General features: G+C 38.1%; 1 protein-coding gene and 1 long non-coding RNA gene across 5 annotated transcripts in view; one reads left to right on the top strand and one right to left on the bottom strand.

Moving 5' to 3' along the window:
• The window catches only part of LOC116060199, an 85,544-nt gene extending 79,428 nt beyond the window's left edge, over nt 1–6,116 (top strand). The window contains exons 4-7 of one of the 2 annotated variants that reach the window (XR_004107453.2): nt 2,243–2,517; nt 3,710–3,852; nt 4,042–4,178; nt 5,709–6,116. This is a non-coding gene — a long non-coding RNA (uncharacterized LOC116060199). Of the gene's footprint in view, nt 1–2,242; nt 2,518–3,709; nt 4,179–5,708 lie in introns of both variants that reach the window. The other variant, XR_004896106.1, reaches the window with a different exon arrangement.
• Nucleotides 254–13,278, bottom strand: part of plxna4 (plexin A4) — a 252,928-nt gene continuing 239,903 nt past the window's right edge. For all 3 annotated transcript variants that reach the window (XM_035996329.1, XM_031313676.2, XM_035996330.1), the window contains exons 30-32: nt 9,434–9,646; nt 5,100–5,250; nt 254–4,159 (exon numbers count right to left, since the gene is read on the bottom strand). In XM_035996329.1, the coding sequence (XP_035852222.1) occupies nt 4,064–4,159; nt 5,100–5,250; nt 9,434–9,646 (460 nt within the window). In that variant the 3' untranslated portion in view covers nt 254–4,063. The remainder of the gene's footprint in view (nt 4,160–5,099; nt 5,251–9,433; nt 9,647–13,278) is intronic.

Genomic DNA, 13,278 nt, shown 5'->3' with positions numbered 1-13,278 from the left:
TCTTGGAGGTTGATTGAATCTTTAAATATGTATCATCCGTGTGCATCTTGCAGGAGGCTGTTTCACAGCCGAGTAAGGGTCATGTCAAAGTCTAAATCTGGCTCATAGTACTTTAAGATTCAGACCATAGTATTTACAGTATATCTTTTTCAATTTAAACTTTGATTGCCAATGACAGTATAATTCAAATGTAGCTGTTGTCAATTAGACTCCAACAAGACTGCAGTCTGCAAATTGAAACAAAGAGCAAATGTTTGGTTTCATAATAAAGTTTATTCTATATTACAAATAGTATTTTGTTCTTGACTGCAAAATAGGAATGCATTATATTTACATACACAGGTATACAATTAATTATAACAAAGTTAGAGAAGCTCGCCTCATATCCCCCAGGATTCATTTTTATCTCGATAAGATACTCTTTATCTTTCAAATATGGTCTAGTAAAATTATTTTCTAGCATGTTTCTGTAATACCTGCTATAACACTGAGCTAGGAGGACATTTTAAGTTCCTACAAAACGTTTAAAGGTGGAAACTTTATCTGTGGTCTTGGCAACACAAGGTGGCTTCTAGCAGACAACATTTGTTACAGGGGAAGGGACAGGGCAGGGAGAAATGAAAGACAGGATGTTACACTGGGGGGTAGATTCACAATGACAGTCGAGGATGTCACCTTGTGTTATTTATTAACACACGGCTGTGAGGGGAAACTTTGGGTATCTAGACAGAGTATACATGGGCTACAGAAATGAGAGGGGTTCTTTGAAATTATGTGGTTTTCAGTACATTTCTTACATAATTAATGCCAGCTTTGCATGAATTAATCAAGGCCCTCAATCCGTATTCACCTAATTTTCCAATAATGGACATGAATAGGTTTGATATGTTTACTACATAACATGTCCAGCAAACACCTTGTGAATGTACCCCACCAAGTTGAAACAACGGACATTCATCATAATGTATAGCTGCAGACAGTAATAAATGGACAATGACTTGGATATCTCACACACACATTGGTCACAAGGGCTAAGAAAGAAACAGTCACTTGCCAACCTCAGTCTTAAACATAAGTCTACTATCAAGCCTAATGTGCCTCTCTTATTAGAAAGTTGTATTTATCTGTATGATAAATCACATGTATAGATAGTTTTTTCCAGGTGTTTTCAAGAAAATTTTAATTATTTTGTGACATATGTTGGCAAACGTATGCAGTCTATTGTTACTTTTTATGAAATGAACCTTTGTCGAACCACATCTGTTTGCTTTCATAAGTGTCCATCTTTAGTTATTTGAAAACAGCTTCATAACTCAAAATGTTTTTTTTTCTGTTCTGGGCTCAACTGATGGAGAAAACTAAATGTAAGCAATTATAATGATGAAATAATCAATGTAATGCAGTAGACAACTATCAAAACAAAATGTAATAGCAGCAAAGACAGAGCAAGACTCAACATGCATTGTCTGTGTACCAAAACTAAAAGACACAACTGTCACAATACACCGTAATGGAGGACACAGTAAACAGGACAAGACATTCTAAACAGGGTTCATGTTGTCTGTAAGATCCATAATTTTAAAATGAACAGTTGGCTCGTAAATGACTTTAAAATTCCCAAGTAGTAGTAGAAGTATATAAATATCATTGAGCAAGGCAGTTCCTTTTCATACCATCCAAATAGGTCAACATGCAAGGGTATATAATATCTGTTTTATTTAGCATCTAACACTTCACAAAAACCATGGGCATGAAGTTCTGCAGTAGGGGTTGAACTGGATAAAGGTTCCACCTTAAACGAAAGTTATAGTTTTTATTACATGAACAATCCACTTTTCCATCCTGATTCTTCCAAGCAAAAGAAAGATAAAAGAACACATCCACATCATCATTGCAAGGCTTAATTTTCTTATTTTTCACTTTTTTTTAAATAAGTTTCTTAAATTGTTAATGTTTTACATGCGCTTAAAAAGCCAATAAAGGACCCAAGGTGGACCTAGGGCGGTCTTCACACATTCACATCACCACATGGGGCACGTTGTCAAGGCAAAAGAAAGGGCAGAGGTCAAATGGTACGTAGGGCGCCTCCATCATCTCTCTTTAAATCGCTCTCTCCAACAAGTCGTATCTACTTTTAATGTCTATCATTTTCCTGTTTATCCTGCCGTGATGCTCACTTCTTGTTCTGTTCCTGATCTGCTTTATCAGAGTTTCTCTTTTTTTTCTCTTTTTTTTTTTTTAGGCTTGGAGAAGGCCGCCCCCTGCCGCCACTGAGGACAACTACACTAATACAGACAAGAGCGCCTCAACAGTTACACACTCAAGAGTTAGGGTTTTGCCGTATGCAACTAGCTACCATCTCCAACGCTTGTGCAAAACAGAAAAGAAAACTGCTAAGTCAGGAGCCGGACGCAAGGGTGAACGGTGTGCCGAGAGCTGGAGACACCCTGGACGATGGAAAGAGGAAGGAGGATCGGATCACCTCGCCCACAGAGCCTCTCACCTCGACACACTGAGGTCAGAAAAATAACACAGGTTTCTTAAAGTTCCAGTCACAATAATTTTTTTGTCCTAGAAGTAGTCCTTTTTTGTCAGTTCCTCAGTGGCTCTTTACAAATGCATTTTTTGACCATTTTGAAAATTTCAAGCTCCTTTGGTTTTTGGCTGACCAACTAAGTCCATCTTGTTTGATTTCTCCACACAAAAGTCTTTCAATAAGAACATCCTGGGAAAGAAGTGCTACTCTCACAACAGAACCCCTTTAGGGAGCAGTCAGTCATCTCTGGCTACACTGTATTGAATCATTCTTCTCTTTTTAAATGTTCAAGCAGTTTCTTACCCAGTACATTTCAGTCAGCTTTTCCATTTACCTCCTCCAGGGTTGGTGTAGATATCTGGGCAGTCAGGATCTTGTGCAGCTGCTGATTGTGTGTGTATCTGTGCGTCTGTGTGTGCTTTGATAGACTGTCGCGGTGGCGACACAAGATTGGAAGTGGCAAGAGCCAGACAAAGACTGCTCCTGGTGTTTGGATAAGCAGTCAGAACACTGTCTTCCAGAGTTGGTTGTGTGCTTCTTACAGAGGATCCAACTTGGGTCAGGGCCTCCAGAGTTTTGTCTACTAGTTTAATTTTGCAGTAGCTACATAAGCCAGATGGAAGCAGAAATCATGAGCGCTTTTCTTTGTAAATGTATGCTGGGCAGGGAAAAATGTGCGAATGTTGCAAACGGGTATAGATTGGGGATGCTCTGGTTTGTAAAGTAGTGTCAGTCACATTTCAATAAAGGAAAAGTTCAGAGAAGCACTAAACCTTCCCTACCCCCATCAGTCTTTTCTTAAATACAACTCCAGCTACATTGAAAGAACACAAGAACGTTCTAGGTTTGCCTGGACTCGCCCCAAATTTCGCAGATATTTATGCTTCGCTTGTAGGTACAGTGTAAACTTGGCAAACCATCCTTGCATTAATTTTCTTCAGAGGTGTTCATTTGGCTTGCAGTCATAATTTTTGAAGTTTCCTCTTAATCTTGTACATTTAATATAGAACTACAATAAACTGGACTCTAGAGATGGTTTTATTTTAACTATCCTATTTTTGAAAAAAAGTTGTCAACAAAATGGACACCCAACATTGTGGTTTTTAAAGAATTACCTATCAGTGTAAATTCTTGAAGGCAACATAAAAATGTTTTTCCCCTCTTTTCTTCCAGCAGAGGGACTGAAGTATGCCAATATGGCCAGCTTTCAAGCATCGCCCCTTGAAGCTCTCCCTGTGGTGAAGCTGAGGGATCCCCCACATTGCACTGTGGGAAATGCCGACCTCAGCTCCGAACCACCCTTCAGATATCTTCAGGTAAACTAGTCTATGCAGCAGAGTGGATGAGGAAAACTAAATATTTCTTGGGGAATAGAGAAAGCAGAAAAAAGGTCAAGGAAGAAGTCATCATCTTTGAAAGGCGGAGGGAGGAAATCACATGATGAAAAAGATGGGGACAGGTCTTCACTCAGGCACGGCTCGGTTTCTGATGGGGTCTTTTCCCAGTGCGCCCTGGGAAGTGCGGTCCTCAGCTCTCCAGACTCATGAAGGCCACCACCTGCTCCAGCTTGAAGGCCAGCCTCTGTTTCCGGGCTGCATCGTCCTGCTCCAGTGAACACACAATCTGCCAGCAGGACAGTGAGGTAAACACAGACACACAAAGACATTACTAAAATTACTCAACATGACAAAACTGTAATCAGTACTTTCAAATCTGGTATATCATGATAGCCAATCCTACAAGATGCTCCAATATGTTTCTGTATTTTCTTTCTTAAATATTACTGTTGACAATATTTACTCTAGCAAATGCAATATCCTGATGACATATCGCTGCTGAGTGTACTGACAAAATTGCAAACTCTAAAAACCATTAAAGGAATCCTCCACTGAAAAGCTATCCTTTGAACATCAAATGTTGTACTAATCCTTTCATGAGTGTATTTCCATCGAGATGGGCGAACAAGTCCCCTAACTTCAAAATTGTCCTCTTATACTGTAGTCTGGCCACCACAATACGAATGAGGAAAGTAAGCTGATGAAGATTGTTATGCAATCATTAAGTAATAAGCTTCATCAGCTTCATCAGCAGCAGCTAGTGTTTGCCCTGGATTTTGCCTCTCATGCTGCTTACATGCTAACCATTTGATTGGTGGAGCATGTTGGCCCTGACACAGCCTGAGAGGATCATTTGAGACACTACTCAGGACAGAAAAACCACATCAACCTCCTCTGCATGGTTAATAGTGGGAACAAATAATCACATATTTATCAATGAATTGTAAGTAGAGTCAGTGCATTATTAATACAGCAAATTACATAGCATTTTTTATTATTTGGTTACTCTACCATTATTATGTAAAGCACTATGTAAAGCACAATAACCATATTCATTAGTATGTGCTATTTGCTAGATTGATATAAATGTAGGTTATATAAGACCAATTTTCAGTGGAATATTCCTTTAACTACCTACCAACAATCTCTAGCCTCACTGGGTTGAGATTGTACAAAATCTTAGATAATAATGTCACAGATGTGTTGTAAGTGTTAGTATTACATACCTCCTCAGTGTATTTGCCCACATAGGAGTAAATCGCACTTAGAGAGCTCATGGAGTTGAACTCGTTCATGTGCATCCTGGACTGTTCTGCTAAGTAGGCATTCATGTCCTGGTCGCTGATCGCTTGCATCTTACTAATGTCGGAGTAGTACCTATTAAAAGAGACAGGGAGGAATAAAACAAAGCATACACATTTGGACTGTGTTTTCTTCTGAGAATGTTGTTAAAGGAAACTGTTAATGATTTGGGAAACAGAATACACCCAGTGGTGTGTTTTAATGTAGATAGTGCTGCTGTTTTCCTTGGAGCTCATTACTCCTTGCAGTGATTTACTGCAGTTCTTCGAAGATATGTAATATAAGATAAAAGATAATATAAAGATATAATACATGTAGCACAGAGGCAACAAGTGTGTTGCATAGTTACATGACTGAAATGGAGTCATAGTTGAAACTGACAGGCCTTAGATTTCAACCTTGAACACCACAACAGAACACATACACACACACTGCATTAAGGTAAGGGTAATCAGTCACTGTCAGCAGCAGCTGTGTTACCCCTATCAACTATGTTAATTAAAGATGGTTATTTACATATTAAATTCCTGTAGCTGCAGCCGCTCGAGGACAGGCCAGATCTTTGGCTGGATAATTCTGGGCATGTGTGAAGGAGAGATGGATTTGCCAGGAAGCAAGTCTTTAGAGCAAACTGAGCAAAGGAAAAGGCAGGTGGGTGATGCTCATAGCCTTTGCAAAGAGGTACATCAACACCTGTTCAGTGCTGGAGGGCAGTTGTAGGAGCTCCTAGCAGGGGATTGTTGGTGTTTGTTTTAGGAAAAAATGTTTATGAACAAAACTAAAATCTCATGCTTTAATAAAGTGCTGTGAGCTTAGTTCCAATAACAATCCAATATTAGCCCAAGACTTGAACTGTTCTTTATAGTCCTAAAGATAATGAACTTTGCAGCATTTTTTGTTGATAAGCTGGTATGTCAGTTGTCTCTTATGTCTCTTACAGGATAAATTTACTGGCCCGTTCTGGGAACGGCAAGGATTACATGTATAGAGCAACGGCTTATACATTGTCCATACTAGCAGCCTAAAATCTCGTATTTTATCTGCTTTTATATTTTTAACTGTTTTTAACTGCTCTTTAATGTTTAATTTCTTATACTGCACTGTAACTTTTATTCTCATATTTGATTTTTGACTTTTACATTTTTTTTATCGTTTTTATGTAAAGCACTTTGAATTGCCCTGTTGCTGAAATGTGCTATACAAATAAAGCTGCCTTGCCTTACTGTCAAATAAATATAATTTGAATACAAGCAGCCTATAGTAAATCTTAGATCTTTATTTCATAGTGGCCTTAGTGAAAATCTGCAAGAAAGATCTATAAAATCCATAAAATGTTAGCTTTGGAAATACACTGATCCATATGCAAATACTGTTGTAAACAAATAATGTTATGACAGCTGTGATGTATTTGTCATTGTCTGGAGACCATCAATTCCCACATCAAATTCAAGGCAAGTGTCAATATCTCACTAGCCGGCTTCACTTCACAGCCCCAAATTAATAACATGAACATACTGTAGCAAGTCAAAATCTCTGTGGAATATCTTGGCTCTGCCCAATTGCACTGCCTCCAAACCCTATATATATATAACCTAAAACTGCTGAATATGCATACAGTTTTTGTCTTATGTTTTTTCAGCATTTCAAGTCTTTTTCTTTGTAGATTGACTACAACAAAGTAAAAACTCAAAGTTTAAATTTGTTCTGTCTCTACAGAGAAGCACTGTAGAAGCATCAGCAGAGATTTCCTTCCTGAGACACAGGTTTCCACTAGCCTACTCTCTAGGTAAGAATGTCCTTTCTTTAAGCTGCAGCATAAAGGAGAGAGAGGAGGAGGACATCTCTTCCTCTACAGTGTTCACTTCCCTTTGCAGCCTTGTTTCATAGCTGCAGCATTCTGCCTTTAAAATCCTCTTCCTGTCATGACTCTTACTTTGGCATGGTTGGACAGCAGAGTGAAGCAGCACCAGATCAACCCTTAGTCAGTCACTACTATATTACAGAGGCTTTTCCAACTGAATAACGCAGTTCTACTGTGGGGTGTTAACTTGCAATGAAGGCATGATTCATGTACACGAGAGTACAGTGTGGGTAACACTTTATAATAACCATCATTAATAGATGGTAAATTGATAGTTAATTAATCTTTAGTTAATTGTCATTTAACTGTTAGCAAACAGCCATTTTACTGTTAACAAACAATAAAATTATAATTAATAATGTTTACTAATTATTAGTAGTGCTGTTAATTAACAGTTTATTGTTACACACATTATATCCCTCATATACTATATTAGGTATCTGGTAATGATTAAAAAATGTTTGTAAACCTTTAAAAAAACATTTTTAAAACATCTATAAACATTACATAGATATATGGACCAGGTATTCCCAACACTTTGTTAAGGGTTACTAGGTTTGTAAACCGTCTATAAACAGTGTCTGGATGGTTATAAAGTTGCAACAGATGACTATAATACCTTGTTAAGTAGTTAATAAAACTTTGTAAACCATCTATGACAGTCAGTATAACTTTTAAGTCACCAACCGTTAGGGTATAAGTTGAATTTCATTGAACAAACCACCCAATGAAAACAGTATTTTTTTCAAAAATAAAAAACAGCATTAGGAGGTCATATTTACTGAACTCAAAAGCTATTTCAATCAAACACATCTTGAAAACAAGTGCAAGTTACATGTTAACATAGGAGACCCCTTCTTTGATATCACATTCACAATTCTTGCATCCATTGAACTTGTTTTTCTGTTCTGAACTGTTTTGATGCGAACTGGCTCCCACCCTCATAGATCTTTTGCTTGAGGATGCTCCAAAGGTTCTCAATAGGGTTGAGGTCAGGGGAGGATGGGGGCCACAATGTGGCTGTTCAATGAAATTTGACTTATACCCTAACGGTTGGTGACTTGAAAATTGTACTGACTGTTATTTGCATTGACTATTTAGGAAAATCAATGTGTATATCATATATATTATTTGCATAATAATTTGGAACGCGGTGTGTATATATATATATATATATATATATATATATATATATGTATATAGATACTTTTGTAATATAATTGAATGAAGGGCAAAACATTTATCATTGCTTCACCAAGCATTTACTAACCAATAACTAAAAAACATCAGTCGCAACTTTACAATAGCCATCCAGATAATGTTTATAGATGGTTTACAAAGTATTTATTAACTATTTAACAAGGTATTATAGTCATCTATTGCAATTTTATAATAACCATCCAGACACTGTTTATAGACGGTTTACAAACCAACTAGTAACCCTTAACAAAGTGTTGGGAATACCTGGTCCATCTATCTATGTAATGTATATAGATGTTTAAAAAATGATTTCTTAAAGGTTTACAATTTTTTTTTAATCATTACCAGATACCTAATATAGTATATGAGGGATATTATGTGTGTAACAATAATCTGTTAATTAACAGCACCACTAATAATTAATAAACATTATTAATTATAATTCCATTGTTTGATGGTTATTATAAAGTGTTATCCTGTCCTAAAAAGTAGCTATATTCTCTGTCCACACTGATTGTTTTTGCATTTGCATACCTTCTTACATTATCCAAACATATCCATGTATGTATCAGCAGACGGTCCTCGCAATTTCCTCACACTTATTTGTGTTTTTTGGGAGACCAATGACACTAACACACACAGGACTAATGGGTACAGTCCTGTGCCTGAAGCTCCCCATTTGGTTCCACCCATTCAAGCAGCACACATATATTCTCGTCCCGAGGCTTGCCTTGTGACAAAGCTACCAACACAAATACTCAGAACTGCTTCACACTACCCCATCTTTTATTCAGGACCTTTTCGCCTCCCCTACTGACAAATAAATGTAATAAAACTCTCATTTTAACACATTACCAGCTTCTACTGCTTGCTATTCTTCCCCCCCCCCCGACACACACACACACACACACACACACACCTACCTATGCCAAACCCCCCCCCCCACACACACACACACACACACACACACAGACTCCTCTGTACTTTAGATCTCATGCCCTGGGCGTTCCCATCCATTCCCACTGTGTTGTAATTTGGATTGTATTTCATGGCCCATAGATCACAGAGCCACAGTCACAATGTGTGTGTGTTGGAATGAAACATGGCTAATGCAGGTTTTCTGATGTTTTCACTCTCACACACACTTCCTCTCTTCAGCCATCTAGTGTGTGGTATGTACATTTATCAACAGCTCACCTCTCCACCCAGCTCTTGTAGCTGGGAATGTCCTTGGCATAAAGTAGCTTGTTGGAGGGTGAGTCCTTCCCAAGGCGGTGTTCTGAGGTGGAGCAGGAGTCCATGAAGGTCTGGGCCACCACAGACAGACAGGCATCTGTGATGCTGCTCTTATGTATATCGAACACAAACTGGGGGTTCTTGATCACATTTACCCAGAAACGCAGAGGTAGGCTGCAGGGAGGAGGAAAAAAGAGAACAAAGTACTTTAGTACTTTTATTTTTCATCACTGTTTAATAATGGTATGTAGGTGTGCTGCAGCCAATCCTGCAATCCATTCAAATGGGGTTTCCTTCAATTCGAAATTTTAGTTTTTAGTTTGTAAGTTTATTTGATTAGGACAATGCACATTAATCAACATTTCTGTAAATGCGCCAGTGTTAGCCAGTCGGCTAATTTTCAACCGTAGTCCTAATTACCTAGCCATGTTGTGGGGTGTTACCATAACTGAACTTGTAACAGAATGTCATCTGTTAAAAAATTTCAATGGGCTAATGAGACTAAATTACTTATGTCATTTTATGCATGTTGTCATTAAAATGACTTTTGCATTGATTGTTCAGTTACATCTCAGTGACAGAATGCTCAAATAGCCATGCAAAAACAAAGAGTGTAAAATAAAACAGTCTGTGTCTGGTTGAACTGTTCTGAGATTAAGGGCCCTATCTTGCAGCGCGGCACAGCGCAGCGCAAAGCCCGACGCAAGTGTCTTTGCTAGTTTAAGACCGACGCAGTTGTCAATTTCCCGTCCAGCGCCCACGTCGTTTAAATAGCAAATGCACCTGCGCCCATTTTTGCGCCCATGGGCGTGCTGGTCTTACAGGCAGATGTGTTCAGGTGCATTCTTGGCATATTGCTATTTTGAGGCAGCGGGAAATGATCGCGCCATTGACCAACAAAAACCTGGTCTAAAGTCAATAGCGCAGCATTTCATTGTTATTTTCACAGTGCATTAGTAAAATGCACCTATAGGTTCGTGTACAGCGTGCGCACACTATGCTTGTTACACAAACACAGGGAAGCGCAGCAGCACACAAACATGCAAAAGATTACAAATAAAAATATTACGGTGCCAATCCGCCATCATAATAGCAATGCGCCAAGGTACAAACGTGCCTGGCTTATAAAGGGAATGGGAGATGACACTCTGATTGGTTTATTGCATGTTACGCCCAAAACACACCTATGAATTAATGAAGACACTAAGTACAACCATGCGCCCGGCTACTTTTTTCCGCCGTCAAACTAGCAAAAGTGGATTTGGACACGCCCTAAACACACCTGCGCCATGTGCTTCACGCTGTGTGCTTAGATCGTTAAACTAGGGCCCTAAGTCCGTAAATGCCATTTTTATATTTGCTACAGCCTGTCAGGCAATAGACATGAACATATTATGCGCCAGAAGGGGGACGAGGATTCATTCACTTTGCAAAGCTAGTACACAGGCCCTGCTGTTGCCGATGTGCTCTATTTGATGTGTGTGCTCAATTCAATAAAGCCTTTATCTTTAAAACCAGGTGGTGGCTGGCTCTCATTTTTTTTCCAGCAGTGTCCAGGGGTCCTTGCTGGGGGCCGCATAGTGACACAGTTCATATTGCTTTGTTTGTGCAAGTGGGTCCTATTTTGTGCCTGTCCAGAATAATAAAAATATACAAGTCTGTTTATTTGCTAGGCTTATTTCTGCCAAAATGAATAGATATAGGGCCATCTCTATCTGTGTGTTGCAGTAAAAGGGCTCAGGTGGTATTAAGAAAGTGTTATTTGGATCTGTATATCTTTACTGTTCTCTGGTCTATGTGCATTTTAGCTGATGTGGCAAAACTCAAACAGGAAGGACGTTGCAGTCTAACATGCATAGAAGTTTCTCAGTGTGGCACAATATCAAAGGATGAGGGGGAACAACAAAATGCAATCACTTAAATACCACCGGTGCTCCCCTACCATTCCACTAAGCATTTATCATAGCACAGCCACCCACAAAGCCATTTATATGTACAGTCTAACAAAAGAGGATTTGGACTCAGAGGAAGGAAAAAAAAAACTGCATTATGACTTCAAAATGAATCTAAGCAAATAATCTAGTGGGATTAGATGCATGGATCAAAGGGATATTAACACCACTGCTGTGCCGCCTTGATTGTTGACAATCTGCCCTACTGCCCTGTGCTTTGAGGTATATGCTGTTTCAATGCGGCAGTGGACACTAAAATGATGAGGTTCCCCACGTGATTTTGTGCATTCAAAATAATCACCATAATAACATCTACATATTATCTATATAAAAATAGACAAAGCACAGCATTTTTCAACAGTTAACTCACGCTGAGCAGTTTTAAGAATGTTCAGTCCTTTTGGTCAGGGATTAGGTTAAACATCAGCTGCCAAGATCAAGGGCATCTCTTATCTTAGAGGAATTACGCTGGCCGAGTCAGAAGAAGCCCTTTCATTAAAAGACTTTTTCCCCGCCTATCGATTTACGAAAACAAAGTGCTGTAAATTAAAACTGATTTAGGTAAAGTGTTTACCCACTACTCTAATAGGAAGCATTAGATACTAGAAAATGCATTTCCTGCAGAAAATGTTTGTCAATGCTGAAAAGCTAAATTGCTAAACTAGATTGCTGGCATAATTGCACAAGAAGAAGTGAGAATAGTTGTAAAAGTGGGAATGGTTTTAATTAGTATGAATTTCATTGGAATGTTAAATAATACCAATAATGTATCAAACAAAAGTGGAATATTTTAAGTTTTTTTTAAAAGCTGTCGCTACACTGAATTGCTCGTTAAAATGTGTAAGACGGTGAAGTTGTAGTGAAAAGTGGTAATTGTTCTAATTAATAAGAATGTCCTAAAAAAGCCAAATAATGCCAATATTGTATGAACGTTTTTGTAAAAGCTGATGCTAAACTAAATTGCCGGCTTTAATTTGGATGAAGAAGTAAGTAATGAATGGGTTGGTAAAATGGGAAATGTGGCTCTTGTCATTTGGAGGCTCACACAGCCAAATTTGTAATTCCTATTCTTTAAATGAGATTAGACATTGGCTGAAAGTAGACAAATATATCTATGTTTTGAAGTATAAATGGTGTATGAGAAGTAAAAATTGTGGCTGTGAGAGCAAGTTAAAGAGAAAGTTTTAAGCTGATGTTCTCTCTCCTCTGCACTGTAGCTGACATGACCCACACTGAGCCCTTAAAAACACAGAAAAGCATAAAGGTAAAAGTAGTAGGCAACAGAAAATCGTATGGAAGAATTGGATAACAATACTGTAAATGCTGCTGAATCAGTATTCACACAATAAGAATATGATTAAGTATGACAAATAATAGTCATTGTGCCGAAGCATGCTGCTATTGCAGCACATCAGCACACTAAATAAAGTAGTAAAAAGGTCATATAGCATGTTGAAAAAGTATGTCGGAAAAAGTGTTAAAAAGTCATAGTATAGTATATCGAAAAAAGTGATACAAACGTTATAGTATAGTATGTCAAAAATAGTCATAGAATGTTGTAAAAAGTCATAGTATAGTATACCGAAAAAAGTAATAAAAAAGTCATAGTATCATATGTCAAAGAAAGTGATAAAAGATTGATAGCATAGAATGTCGAAAAAAGTGATAAAGTCATGAAGCTAAGCGTAAATTCTTTCAGGAAGACTTTTAATAACTTCAATCACCGCTCTCGCTTCCTAAAACTTTTCAGCTGGTTAGAGGCGTTAACTTTTCAGTAAACCAATCAGAATTGGCCACGAAATTCATGATCCAATCACAGCATGTCATCCTGCTTTAAATGTTTTCTCTCCGTTG

This window comes from Sander lucioperca, chromosome 20 (genome assembly GCF_008315115.2).
Source record: "Sander lucioperca isolate FBNREF2018 chromosome 20, SLUC_FBN_1.2, whole genome shotgun sequence".
Taxonomy (NCBI): domain Eukaryota; kingdom Metazoa; phylum Chordata; class Actinopteri; order Perciformes; family Percidae; genus Sander; species Sander lucioperca.
The sequence above is the reverse complement of the archived record's forward strand: the minus strand, read 5'-3'. Positions and strand labels throughout refer to the sequence as shown.